We start from the raw sequence: 14,970 nt of genomic DNA on the forward strand, positions 1-14,970 counted from the left end.
AACCGCCACAAAACATCAAGAAGAAGAAGAGTCGCCAGCTTCGCCCATTGACATATATATGTGGCTAGTTCAAGGTAGCTAGCACTAATGGTTGCTCTCTCTGTTGGATATTTTCCCCTATTACTAACTCAACATGGGCAAAAGGGATAATCGAGTGGTGAGTTATGGTACACAACTTTAGTAAAAGTAGGAAACAATTGATACCCGGTTACATTTCATAAGATAGCTAACGTTAGGGTAAACACAAGCTGAGCCTAGCGCTGTGACTGGCGTTGGCTAGCTAGCTAACGTTAATGTATGACCCCGCTAGCTAGGTATTCTGATGCTAGGCCTAGACAGACTTTGAAAAAAACAACATAATGTTTTTCATTTGATGTAATATTTTCTAGATTTGAATTGCTTGAATTGCGTCGTGTTGTAGCCGACAAGCATTAACGTTAGTGGTCGCAGAGCTACCAATGCTAACTGTAACGTTAGCTCATAACATGGACAACGTCTTGACGTGGTGATGTTGCGCAGTATTTTCCGTTGCTTCTTGAGTCTATTATACAGCCTTGAAACACTAGCAGGGATCATCGATGTATAAAAAAACGACAGGGACCTATTAAAACAATGGTATACGTGCAATTTAGCGTCCCAAATTTCCTATGGAAGATGATTACACGTGCAGTTTTATGTCCCAAATACAATATCCTTAATTAGGAACCTGCTAAACAACCTGTTTAACAGGTATATTATAGCCCTAACCATAACCACCATCATCACTCATTTTTTGGAAAGTAATTTGGGACACTAAACTGCGCGTAAACCAAAACAATAGCAAGTATGGATAAACGGTAGTCAAATGTTCTTGGTTAACGTTGTTGGCTAAAGCCAAGTCGATCCTTTTAACTATGAAGCATATTTTCTCCTGCTAACTGTTGCATGCGTTGTCCGTATATTTAATCTGTTAATATGGCGAAAATGATTGCTTGCTGACAGTGTGGGAGATATCCTTAAAGTACACATCTTTGACATTTTATTAGGTAACGTACTGTTTAATATCAGTGCCTAATCATCTGGCATCTGGGTGTATTTTAATAACTTCAATTATTAATGTGTAAAATGCTTTCCTCTTGTTTGGTGTTCCAGGCTTACATTAACCCCATTGCTGCTGCACGAGCCAGGGGACCGGCAAATAACGCTGGACCAACTATACAAGATTATTTAGGCAGACCTCGACCAACATGGTGAGTAAAGGACAGACCTCTTCACTGGCCTACCCTGACATACATATTTGCTCCTTGGTAACAAAAAAGAGATAAACATCGTTCTCTCAGCTGCATTTCCCTGTTATTTACGAGTATTCTATCATTAGGCTCGTTCGAGATGAGCCAGGTCTGCGCAGAATCGATCACCGGCGATCGCCGCCCAGTGCATGCCAGTTAAGGCGGTTACACACCAACCAGACGGCCAACCGTTGGCAGAAAAGCCAGTCGGACTCAGTCTCCCCGAGTTGGTCCAAAAAGTGCTTCAGAACACAACGAAGAGACGATACGTAATACGTCTCCATAACAGCAGGCGGCGCTAATCTGTATTGTTGCCCAAAAAATTAAAACTGGCAGCTGATTGGACGAATGCGTCACATGGGTTTGTTTTCTCCGGAAATTCAAAGCCAGACTGTCTTGACAGCTTGTTCAGAATATGATCTCATATTCTACTAAAATAGTTCACTTAAACATGTTTCTGAAAACATTTTAAGTGAGAAATAGGCCATGCAGTTGCTGAATCTGTCTTCATTTCAGATCATCAAAGGTCAGTTTAAAATATTTTCGTCAGATTTTGAGAGACTCTAGTCACGCTCGCCATTTCCGGGTGAGTCCTGACTGCCCCGTCTCCAACTGAACACGTCAGGTCGGCCAAAATGAAGGCCGACAGCCCCTCAGACGGATGACGACATGGAACAGACCCGAGTCACCGACCTCGCCAGACTGTCCAACGGCTGATTATCGGGGTAGCGTGTCAGCGCCTTTTAGATTTGTGTCCGACTTGATCCCGACTTGCTCTGACGTCATGCACATGTGGACAACGATAACCTCTCGAGATCAAGGCGGCCGCAGTTCTGAGACACAGGCAGCGCAGTTGCTTTTCACCAAGGGGGTAAGCTTCGCTTCGCAACTCGAACCCATGGCATAAAGTATTCCGGCACCGTGCCGGATCTCCGGCGTGCGGCCGTGAGGAAAAAAGAAACAAACTTTTATGCGGTTTAATATTTTCGAGTCAATTGATTTCACATACCAATCATATAAGAGGAACGCAGCTCTAACTAACACAGGGTTGAAAGTAATCGGGCCTGGTGCCGGATTTCTGGCATATGAATGTTTTAGAAAAATAAATAAATTAAAAAGTCCACATGGGATTTGTTTTTGATGCGCTGGGTTTAATCAGTCATCGAACTCCCACCTACCAATGAAACGAGTTCTAGCCAATCAGATGCATAGTAGGGCGGGTCTTTGCCGAAAAGCAAGAGTGTGGTGTGGTCTCCGTGGTAACGCGGCTAAAAAAAATCTAGGCAAAGTTTATCAAACTTGGAGCATGTTGATACAGCTTTAGTTGAGAAAGTGCCCCCGGACCCCCCTAGAGGGGTAATATCCTTCTCACCTTTTTCACCCCTGACCCATTTTCATGCCTGACTTATTTAAACGTAATGGCTTTGTCCAAGAGTTTATGAAAAGCTAAACAATGCAAAGTTGTGATTGTGATGTGTAATGTAAGGAATTCCCCTCCCAAAAAAGTTTCAGGCTCAGGATTTTTTTTCACTTTAAGTCCTGCGAACCTCCTATGGCGCCATTTTGATGCTACAAAAAGATCACCCGACGTTAGCATTCTACCATTCATTTTTACATCACTTTGACACCGAATAACTTTACATCTGAAGCGTTTAAAGACTTTATTTGTCCATTGTTTATTTCTAAAGAAACACGACAATGCATAAAAGGCTCCATTACCTTGTATCTCCTATCTAACCTTGTTATGGCTCCATAGCAGAATTATTTATAAAAATAGGCTAACGATTGTGTCACATAGTAGAGGAATTACCGTATAGTACAGGAGAAGCTTGCAGGCGGTTTGGGCTCACATGAGCTGTTTAAGTTTATTTACTAATGTTAACTAGCATTTTAGTTAGCAATAATTAGCCTGTGCCTATGTTATCTCCTTACATATACCTATGCTCTCCGTCTCTGCAAGATTGGGAATGATTGAGATTTCTCTTTGCACAGCTACCAGAAGACATCACATTTACGTCGTCTCTGTCTGAGGCTACACAGTAACACTCAACGCTCACCGGTTCAGAATCGACTTGACATGATGACGTTTTATATAAAATTAGCAATAAATGCTATTTGTCTGATTTAAAGGCTTATTCTGTACAGAACACATGTTGTGTGGCTGAAAGTTATGTTTAAAAGTCAGAGAGACTGTTCAGATTACGGATCATCTACAGTGTGTTGTTAATTAAAATCAGCAACAGAGTATTTTGACAGCTACTCTGTCATAATTAAAACAACTGGAGACTGTGTACAAGCTGATATATGGGTCTGATAACATTTTATTAAATCTGAATCGGACCACAGTGTTTCTGTGACTTCCTGTTCAGCCTAAAGGCTGCTGAAATCGTCTGGAAACTGTCCGACTTGACAGCAAATTTTTGTCACCGCCCCCGGCTGCTGCCCCCTGCTCTTGTCCACTTTACAGGCGAGGCGCAGTTCATCTCGAATGAGCCTAATATCACAGCTAGATGTAGCCTAGCCATTTAAAGGGTAATTTCGTTTTTTTTCTTTCAACCTGGACCCCATTCCCCCATGCATGTGTGTCTAATAGACTGATGTGACCAAAAATCTTTGAAATTGGTCCAGTATTGAGTGAGATTGCAATGATGGGCCGGCGCAAAACAAGCTGCAATGGAACCTAATGGGGCAATTGTGCAGCCTTGATGTTTGTCCACTAAAAGTGATTTGTTTTTACCACTGACGGACTCAGATTGTTATTAAAAGTGTCTGACAACATTATCGATCTCACTATGTAACATCTTGTCGGAAGCCCTCCAGCCACTGCACCCTCCTCTGCCTTCTCTCTCTCTCTCTCTTTTTTTTTTTTCCCCCCCCCACTCTGGCTCAAATAAATACAGGTAGTCATCGAACTATAATGACCTCATTCACATTGTTGGAATAATGTATATATTGATATTATAATACATGTATATACTGTATAATATAATATTGAGCCAAGGCACTGACAATCTTCAGATCTTTATCTTTAGATATCAACACGACAAACCTATAATTTCTGTAGCCTACTCCAAAACAACACTCCCTGAACGCCTTTTGCCAGACTTGCATTCTACTCTCCACGCCATTGTCTTCAGACAAGAAGTCACATCGTGAGATCGATAATGTTGTCAGACACTTTTAATAACAATCTGAGCCGGTCAGTGGTAAAAACAATCACTTTTAGAGGACAAACATCAAGGCTGCACAATTGCCCCATTAGGTTATACCGCTCAAAACTGGACCAATTTCAAAGATTTTGGTCACATCAGCCTATTGTAATGTAAACAATTGTAAACAAATGTATGGGGGAATGGGGTCCAGGTTGAAGAAAAAAAAACAAAAAAAAACGAAATTACCCTTTAAGAAGCTGTTGGTTGGAGGATGTGCAATTTTCTAGTAAATGGTTCCTCCTACAGACAGCCAGATCCAGCACTTGTCTCCCCGGGTTAAAATAAATAAATAAACTGCTTGATGTAATAACACTAGTGCTCATTATCTCAGCGTTAAATACTTCTTGGTCTTAATGCATCCTTAGGTTTTTCCTATATAGAGAATTTGAGTAACATTGGCTGATTCCAATGTAATGTCATAGCAGCAAAACAACCCCTATTTAAAAGGGTTGTACCCAATGGATTTGAGTTAGCATAGTTGCAACATTTTATTTTTTTATTTTACCAGGAATATTTCCATTGAGATTCAGAATCTCTTTTACAAGGGAGTCCTGGCCAAGACAACAGCATAACAAGTTTCACATAAAAGAACAAAACAACAAATTACATTCAACAATGAATGATCAATTAGCAATATTTCAGGACAGGGTGCTCTCACAACAGCGTTGCCAAAGAAGATGGAGATCAGAGAGGGAGGTCCTCTGATGTGTTTAAACTCGGGTTAATTTATTGCCCCAATGCATTGATTATAAATTATGCAGATTATACTGTCAGCCGCATCATCTATTCTAACCCCTTTACCTGTGTATTCATGTTTATTTTTCTCCCTGTGAAATATTCAAAACTTAACTGCTAGCTAGAAAAAGTCAATAAATAACTTAGCTTTCTGCAAACAAAGAGCTTCCACTTGTCCTGTAGAAAGAAAACATTATATTTGTCTAAAGAATAGATTGATTTGGAATGATTTTGTACAGTTTACACAGTATTTTTATTTATTTTAAAGATTATTTTTTGGTGCTTTTCCGCCTTTAATTTAATAAGACAGGACAGCTAGGTGGGAAAGGGGAGAGAGCGGGGGAAGACATGCAGGAAATTGTCACAGGTCAGATTTGAACCATGCATTTCTGCGTCGAGGCATAAACTTCTAAATATATGTGCGCCTGCTCTACCCTCTGACCCAACCCGACCACAGTATTTCTTTTCTTTTGACTTTTTACCCCCACTGTATTTAACATGGATACCTTCAAATCTTATCTTGTCATGTCTGATATTTATTGAAATAAACTCCAATCTTAGCCACAAGGGGGCACATTTAATTCATCATCTGCTACACTAGACAGCCAGTATGAAAGTCCCATTTACATTACACAAAAGAGCAATGTGTTTTCAATGCAATATTAAAAAGTAACGGGGACATAAAATATCCATGTATGGTACCACAATATTAGTTAAAGCTTTAGTGCATAACTTTTTGATATTAATGAACGTCCGTTACATTCAAGCCATTGCCAAATGAGTTGCTACAAAGCTAATTAAGACTATCAGCTCCACACAACTCTCTCTGTATTTCTCAGAATGACTGTTTAGAAGATTGTGGTGTCCCGTGACTTTCCCGCGCAGAAACTCATGTGAAGATAATTACCTCTTCTGAAGAGTCCATCATTCTTGGCTGAAAGCAACTGCGCGATCACAGAAGGCTTGTATCATGTGGACGTGCTGACAGTGTTTTTGTCATTACTTAGAATTTCTCATGGGGGCGACAGAAACTACGCACTATAGCTTTAAGGGGCTTAATGAATTATAGGTTATCACTTAAATAGAAGAACCTTGATTCAGAAAACAAATGCTGGAGATGAATCGGACCATTAAGTAGGGTTGTGCAATTAATCAAAACTAATCTTGATTATGATTTCGGCTCCCAATGATGACAAAAACAGAATAATCGAGGAAAAACAATTATTTAGCTCATTACGTTTTGCAAGTAAACTCTTATTTTTTTTCTTGTTCTGAATGAAAAAATGTTTTGTTACTACATCTTTCCAGAAGTCAACGAGTAATCGTGTTAATTACCGTGATTTCAATATTCAATAAATAAATAAATAATCGTGATTATATTGTTTTCCCATAATCGAGCAGCCGTACCATTAAGTAATGCATTGTCTGTTTCCTGTAAACTCTTGCTGATTTAAAAAGTGGAGGATTATTTTAAACATTACATGGCAGGAAAGTTAAAAGTAATAGCAGCTAGTGAAGTGGTGAAGAGCTGCAGCTGACAAGCACATTCTCCAGTTTGGGCAGACATTATCCTTCCAAATTGTATGCTGACAAGCTTGACATTATGAATTGTGTTACAACTGATTTATTGTCCCTTCATCAGGGAAGAGTTAAAGGAGCAGCTGGAGAAGAAGAAGAAGGGCTCTCGAGCCCTGGCTGACTTTGAGGACAAAATGAACGTGGTATGTTTCCGTGTTTCCTTTAGGATTTTTTTTTTTTTAGCAGTGGGGGTAGATCTGTCATTTTGACCGTTTTCTTTTTATTTATGTGTAATAACTTTGCGAAATAAAAAATACAATCCTGCTGGTACCTGACTTTTCCTGAAAGAGTCTGTATTTTCATTTAAAATTGTTTTTTTATATACATTACACAAAAGGCAAAGAAAATACAATCATTTTGGCCATACGCTGTCATATTGACTGCTCGGATTTTCGCGGTTTTGTTTTTAATCTTTTGCATGGTTGAAGATGCATCTTGGTTGCTTAGTAATAATCATAGTCTCTGTCAGAGAAACGTAACTAGCGGTCTTGAGTAACAAGTGTGGGCATCACCACTGGGCCGAAGGCAAAGCCAGAGTCTGTAACGTAGGCTACGGCGTGGATGGACTCTGTTCTGAATCAGAAGAAAAGCACCGGGCGCTCGCTCTGTGAAAGTTGTGGTACATGTAGATGGCCAGTAGCTGTCTATGTGTTCATATAACTTTATACATGCTACAACTGGCTGGAATCATTGCACACATCCTCTCCAAGGAGTCCACCAGCTGTAAAATGTCCCGAAGGAAGTTCATGCAGCAACTGGCAAAGTAGCTGAGAGCGGCGTTTATGGAGGAAAAAAAGGGCAGCGGCGCACGGTCCGAGCTGCGCTGCGCACCGCAGCAGACACCAAAACGGAGGCAGTGCCTGGTTAGGTTAGGTTATAAATGTTCAAATAACATAGGCCTACTTTTTTAATTGTTATTTGGCTGTGAATTATGTTGAATGAATTTCCCCCAATATGTTTCGGGACATGAATGTATGAAATAATCACGGTTTAGCCTACTATGCCATGATATGAATTATTGAAACACGTATTAGGCTACTACTGGAAAGTATAATTAAAATCGTTAAAATGTACATGTCGGTGTTATTACGTTGTTCTAAAGATATCCTAAGACAATACATGCATTAATATCACAATTGGGTATTTATCATGAGAGATTATAGAGTTTGGAATCTGGCGGTCAAAATGACCGCTCATGGCAGTTCTAGTAGTTATGGAATTCCGGCACTTCCAGTATCTTAATGCAGTGTAACTACTTCAGCATGTAAATAATGCACCTAAAATACAAACGTGAGCAAAGGCGTTGTATTGAATCAACAGCCACGTGCAATTTAGCTAGCAAGTGAAGGTGAAACTAAAAATGTGCAAGAACTGTAGACTAATACAGGCTTAAATGAACTGATAATATAAGTTATACGACTTACAGTTCTCAAGGATGCACACATGCCATCTCAGCCGGGTCCTCCGAACAGCCTGTCTCTTTTTTCTTTCTCCCTTTTTTCTGAGTGGCACGTGTGCCCACTCGCGTTGTGAAGCGCGTGTCCGCGCTATTCTCCGACGTGCTCTCTAACAATCACTGCTGATAGACGTACATTTCTGATACTGTGGCGGGAGAAATCTAACCATGGCGGACCGCTACTTGCCAATCAACATAGAGGAAATGCTGTGTTTGTATTCTGTAGACTGACATCTTGACCTTAATGATCACCATCTTTTTTTATTCACATTTGCAATCCGATCTATGAGTGTCAAGAGTAATGAGTCCAGTCATAGCCTATGGTCTTTTAACTGTACTACAAAACTATAAACTCTAACCCTTCATATTTGGATGAAGTTGTAGCTGCATTTGGAGAACAATTAGCAATATAGTAGATGAAGACTTTTTTCAGATATTTGCTGTTTGTTTTGTTTTTTAGAAATGGAGAAAAGAACTGGCGAAAAACAGAGAGAAGTTGTTAGGTGGAAGTGATAAAGACAAAGAGAAAGACAAGAAGACCACAGACAAGGAAAAAGAGGAGAAGAAAGAGAAAAAAGAGGTATGGTATCTGTCTTAGCCGTTTGAATGATTGCACATTTTTCAATCATCCTCATCTTTTCTGACTTTGGCTTTTCATTTGTGTTTAGAAAAAGAAGAAAGAGAAGAAGAAACCCAGCAGGGTGAGGACAGACCTCCAGTATTTTGATGGCCAGCTGTGCCACAGTACACACACACACACACACACACACACACACACACACACTCTACCTGCCTGCCTGTACTCTGAGGTTGTCTCTTATTGTGTTCCAATTTCCAAACAAGCGAATGACATCAAGTCTAATGAACCCTGCTTTCATTGTGTTTTGGTCAAGCATTCTTCATCTTCCTCTTCCTCATCGAGTTCTGATTCCCCCAGCAGCTCCTCCTCAGAATCTGAAGACGTGGTAAGTCACTTCAGACTTCAACGTGTGATATTAGATATTGCCAACCACCAAAGACAAAGAAAAATGTTGTGACCCATAATCCAACAGCTGCAATTTAGAAGCATGGCGCTCCTGAATTGGAGACAAACCTTGTTTTTAAGATCCCGCTCTGCTGGATGATTGATTTGATTGGTTGTTTAATTACGGCTGGCTGCTGTTTGCTTGTGGTGCCGTTATAGTTTCATTCTAGGAATAGCTTCCTGTGTGGGGCATTTTTGTCTGGAGTCCGGAGTGAATTGTTTTTATTGGTTAACAACTGATCAAAAATAAGTTGGAATTTATATCTTTCAAACTGATCAATTTAAAAATGGCTTGGATCTGTTCCCAGAGCAATCCTGCATATCATCTCAACATTTCCACTAAATTGTCTTGCACATAATGCAGCACTACGCTGTTTGATTGGATTCATATTTGTGTCATACAGGATGAAAAGAAGAGTGTGAAGAAAAAGCGGAAGAGAAAGAAGTCATCAGCAAGGAGAGCATCAGACAGCTCAGAGGAAGAATCTGACGCTGAAAGCAAGGTGCAGTTGGCTTACATTGTTTCAGTACACTTTAATAGAATCAGGTTCTGGTGTTAAAAATGTGCAGTCAACCAACTGTCCTACAATGACTTAAATGCCAGTGTTTTTTTTTTTTTTCTAAATGTTGTTTTCTTCCCAAGAAGAAAAAGAAAAGAATCAAGGAAGAAGGAGACAAAGATAAGGTAGTTTGCTCTTATTAAGCCATCCACTCAACTAACTTTTTGATGGTGTTAATTTTGTTGCCCTTGTGTATATTTCCCCAGATGCGAAGCTTGTTCCTGCCAGTCAAATTCAGTTTAACACTTTTAAGTCCAGGTGGTAATTGTGATGTAAATGTTGTGTCTGTCAGGAGGACAGGAGCCGTAAAAGAAAAAGGAAGGCCGAGCGAAGTTATAAGGACTCATCCTCAGAGTCCTCTGCAGACTCTGAGGGGGAAGAGGTAGTAAGTTATATTCTTATATGTAGAGGTGTGAATCTTCACTGATCTTTCGATTCGATTACGATTGTCATGTCTTCGATTCGATATCTCGATGCATCACGATGCGTCAAATCCATTTTTCTATTAAAGCCATATAGGATATTTAATTCATAGCTTTTCAAGCTTCAAAAACAAAACCTTCTGCACTTCCTGAATGTGCAAAACCTACCAGAATATTTAAACAGAAAGGTTCTTAGGCATACATTAAATTGTAAACCGAAATAATCGATTATAGCCCAGCCGATTATCGATGCAGCATCGTCCATGTCCACGATTCGATGCATCGATTATTTGATTAATTTCAACACCTCTACTTATATGGTTGTAGATGCCTAATGAACTGCTAATCCGGCAATCTTAGGTAAACTCTGGACAGGAAAACTCAAAGCAATTAATGTAACCCATCTTATCGTGACATGAATTTTAGTTACTAAAAGTTTGCCAGTTGGCCCACTTGATATGAATAAACCAGTCATTAGAAAATACTTCCCACTCCCAATAGACCTTAAAAAATTAACGCCTTATGGGTGCCCAGATGGCTCAGTTGGTGGAGCAAGGAAGGTCTTTGTTCCTCTTTAACCTCTTTGTTCCTCTTTTCATTTAATTTGGAGGGAAATAAATTATTCCTGATACTTCCTGCTGATAACAAACTGTACTCGTATAAAATGTAATGCAGCTTTCATCAGATTTAGTCAACTTGATCCTTCAACTATTTGGTCAAAGAGAACATTAGACATTTAATATTCTAGCTTTAGTCAACAAGACAATTAAAATGTTAGCCTTGTTTAGTCATATTAAATAACTGAACATTATAGTGTACCGGTATAAGCCCTAATCACATTCACAGTAGTGGATAAATGGTTGGCTAGTTGGTTTAGTTTTATTTCTGTGCCTTTTTTTTGTCTACACTAGTCAGACTTCTGAGATGATATTTCTCTGGCTGTCACTGTCAGAAGAGCCTCCCGTCCATAGTTCTATAATTTGAACTACTAAACACATACACAGAGGTACATTACACAATTGCCAAATAAAGTTAAGTTTCAGTTCTCCCTGTTAGCTCACTCGTGCTCTCACTTACCCGGATGTGTACGCTTTCTGTCACATCATGGTGAGTCTGATAAATTGCATTAATATTAAAAACGGTGTGATTGCGGAACTTAGCAAAATGGGGCAAAGCCTTAAGTGAAAGGGGAAAGGTTGCCACCGCATTATCATACATTGGGCATGCTAACCAGTTTTGCTCAACCGTAAAGAAGAAAACATTTAGGCTCAGAAACAGATGACCTTATGAACTTGGTGTAGAATTAATCTGTAAACCCAACGGCTGTGGTCGTTGCAGATGCTTGTAAAAACTCCATAATTGTGAAACTATATTGCTTTTGGGAATTGGGTAAGACTTCCCTCTTTCCATGGTCTCATTTCAACTTTTTCCTTCCACAGGCTGAAGCCAAGAAGAAAAAGAGAAGTAGCGAGGAAAAGGAGAAAATCACAGTGAGAAATTAATTTAATTTCCTTTTTAGAGTTACACAAATAATATTTTGGTTTGATCAACTAGTGAGGCAGATTTTACCTCATGACTAAAGCAAAGCCCTAAATAATGTATGAATTTAGTAAGTGTGTAAGCTTTAATCCCGAGTTGGAAAATATTTTGGACAGGTGTACATGAAGTGCATCTTTATACCGATCCAGCATTTAGTATCAGATTTTGGGCGTGCTGCAAAGTGTCAACTCTCCTAGAAAGTCATTATCATAAAAAAAGAAAAAAAAATTGTGTATAGCTACACCTCCTTACAAATCCCTGTTGTTGAACCAGCTGTGGAATTGATATAATTATATATAAAATAAAAATTTTAAAAAAGACGTGGACACAAATGTCAAATGTTTTACGTTCACAGGACAGAACCAAGAAGAAGAGGAAAAAGAAGCACAAGAAACACAGCAGAAAAAAGAAAAAGAAGGCAGCATCTCAGTCGGAGCCTGAGCTCGACTAGCAACCGCAGCATTATGATTCTCTCATCCTCCTGACCGGTCACATGTAGTGTTATTTTTGCCTTTGCCCTCTAAAAGCCTCTCCCATCCAGTTTCAGTCATCACACTTGAACGAGAGACCTACAGACTTGTAATGCTGGGGTTCTGTGTGTGTGTGAAGTGAAATTGAAGAAAGCACCCATCCCTCTAAGTGGCAACTACCGGTGCATATCTCCTGTTGACATATACCACCATGATTTTTCTAGATCTTTTATTATTTTTTTTTTTTTTGAGTTACACACCACAAATGGACTGACGTGAATTCCTCATATATTCCCCCCTTCATCTCGGAGATTTCCGTGTGACTGGCCCTCGCAGAGTTGCTCTCTCCTGGCTTCATACCAGACATCTTGCATTTGTAGTTTCTAGATGAGGCTGTCATGCTAGTGCCTGCGTCATGCATGTAGACCTGATGACCTGATGTCTCACCAGCCTCATATTGAAGTTGGACTTATAAGAAATGTGAGCTGCACAGCCGACATTAATACAAGGGATAATTGTTCCATTAGATTAAATTGTTACACTGCAGTGTAAATGTATAAACGATGGGAATTCATTAATAAAGTATTGTTTTAGCCTTTGTCGCTGTTACTTAGTTACAACCTTAAATGTGAGACTTTAATTTTCACACATTGATATGGCCCATCAATCATCCCTCACTGGATTTGCTTATATCGTTACCCTGCTCACTTTTTATAACACATTGTTACAAACTGGTTCTGCACTCTCACTTCCTGACACTAAAAAGATTCACACAAGAAGTTGTTAAAGTTCTATCAGTAGGTGAGGGTTAAAGACCCTTTTGTATGATATCACATATGCTATTGTGTTTTTCTCTTAATTGTTACAGATCAGGTATTTTGACTTGAGAGTAAACTACTAAAAAATAAAATCCAATAATTGGTGGAAAATGTATTTGGATCACTTTATTTAAAAAAAAAAAAAGCAAGACAAAAATAAAATACCAAGGTGTCATCAAAAATATCAAAGTAAATGGTATCTTATGCCTCTGTTTCTTATAAACTATGTCAAACAGTAGTTCATACAGTACAGGCCAAAAGTTTGGACACACCTCATTCAATGAGTTTCCTTTATTTTCATGACTATTTACATTGTATATTCTCACTGAAGGCATCAAAACTATGAATGAACACATATGGAATTATGTACTTTACAAAAAAAGTGAAATAACTGAAAATTTCTTCCTCAAAAGTAGCCACCCTTTGCTCTGATTACTGCTTTGCACATTCTTGGCATTCTCTTGAGCTTCAAGAGGTAGTCACCTGAAATGGTTTTCCAACAGTCTTGAAGGAGTTCCCAGAGATGCTTAGCACTTGTTGGCCCTTTTGCCTTCACTCTGCGGTCCAGCTCACCCCAAACCATCTCGATTGGGTTCAGGTCCGGTGACTGGAGTACAGACCCCAACAGTGTCACCAGCAAAGCACCCCCACACCATCACACCTCCTCCATGCTTCACGGTGAGAACCAGGCATGTAGAATCCATCCGTTCACCTTTTCTGCGTCGCACAAAGACACGGCGGTTGGAACCAAAGATCTCAAATTTGGACTCATCAGACCAAAGCACAGATTTCCACTGGTCTAATGTCCATTCCTTGTGTTTCTTGGCCCAAACAAATCCCTTCTGCTTGTTGCCGCTCCTTAGCAGTGGTTTCCTAGCAGCTACTTGACCATGAAGGCCTGAGTCACACAGTCTCCTCTTAACAGCTGTTCTAGAGATGTGTCTGCTGCTAGAACTCTGTGTGGCATTCATCTGGTCTCTAATCTGAGCTGCTGTTAACTTGCGATTTCTGAGGCTGGTGACTCAGATGAACTTATCCTCAACAGCAGAGGTGACTCTTGGTCTTCCTTTCCTGGGGCGGTCCTCATGTGAGCCAGTTTTGTTGTAGCGCTTGATGGTTTTTGTGACTGCACTTGGGGACACATTCACAGTTTTCGCAATTTTCCGGACTGACCGACCTTCATTTGTTAAAGTAACGATTGCCACTCGTTTCTCTTTACTTAGCTGATTGGTTCTTGCCATAATATGAATTCTAACATTTGTCCAATAGGGCTGTCGGCTGTGTATCAACATGACTTCTGCACAACACAACTGATGGTCCCAATCCCATTAAGAAGGGAAAAAATTCCACTAATTAACCCTGACAAGGCACACCTGTGAAGTGAAAACCATTTCAGGTGACTACCTCATGAAGCTCATTGAGAGAACACCAAGGGTTTGCAGTGCTATCAAAAAAGCAAAGGGTGGCTACTTTGAGGAATCTAAAATATAAGACATGTTTTCAGTTATTTCACACTTTTTTGTTAAGTACATAATTCCATATGTGTTCATTCATAGTTTTGATGCCTTCAGTGAGAATCTACAATGTAAATAGTCATGAAAATAAAGAAAATGCATTGAATAAGAAGGTGTGTCCAAACTTTTGGCCTGTACTGTATATTTAAAGACTTTCTCTATCACCCACCGTGAGTTTAAAATGCATTAGAATAAAGTTTGAAACATTGAACACACTTCCTTTAAAATAAAAAGATTAATTCAAAGTACCAATATTTTTGAATGAGGTTTTACAGGTGTGTGTGCATGTGTGCGATTATTTAAACCCTCCTCTTAAAATCCAAGTATGGTCAATGAGTGTGAACTAGTTCCAGAAACACTTAATGTCCTAATCT

General features: G+C 39.5%; 1 protein-coding gene across 5 annotated transcripts; it reads left to right on the forward strand.

The window, feature by feature from the left end:
• fam133b (family with sequence similarity 133 member B) lies at positions 1 to 12,881 on the forward strand. 5 transcript variants are annotated; one of them, XM_039819379.1, is made up of 11 exons: positions 1 to 157; positions 1,132 to 1,229; positions 6,858 to 6,936; positions 8,710 to 8,829; positions 8,918 to 8,950; positions 9,143 to 9,214; positions 9,678 to 9,776; positions 9,917 to 9,958; positions 10,126 to 10,218; positions 11,695 to 11,745; positions 12,150 to 12,881. In XM_039819379.1, exons 1-11 carry the CDS (start codon positions 134 to 136, stop codon positions 12,243 to 12,245), a joined length of 807 nt encoding a protein of 268 aa, XP_039675313.1. In that variant the 5' UTR covers positions 1 to 133; the 3' UTR covers positions 12,246 to 12,881. The 5 variants fall into 5 exon arrangements, with proteins under 5 accessions (XP_039675313.1, XP_039675314.1, XP_039675315.1 ...); XM_039819380.1 differs by having other exon boundaries at positions 10,126 to 10,215; XM_039819381.1 differs by having other exon boundaries at positions 9,920 to 9,958.
• Positions 12,882 to 14,970: the final 2,089 nt, after the last annotated feature.

This window comes from Perca fluviatilis, chromosome 13, assembly GCF_010015445.1.
Source record: "Perca fluviatilis chromosome 13, GENO_Pfluv_1.0, whole genome shotgun sequence".
NCBI lineage: Eukaryota > Metazoa > Chordata > Actinopteri > Perciformes > Percidae > Perca > Perca fluviatilis.

Excerpts from the sequence above, each read along its gene's own strand:
- fam133b (XM_039819379.1), top strand. The coding sequence starts at position 134 with ATGGGCAAAAGGGATAATCGAGTG. Across the intron at positions 158-1,131 it reads GCAAAAGGGATAATCGAGTG|GCTTACATTAACCCCATTGC; the intron begins GTGAGTTATGGT and ends TTGGTGTTCCAG. Across the intron at positions 8,830-8,917 it reads AGAAGAAAGAGAAAAAAGAG|AAAAAGAAGAAAGAGAAGAA; the intron begins GTATGGTATCTG and ends ATTTGTGTTTAG.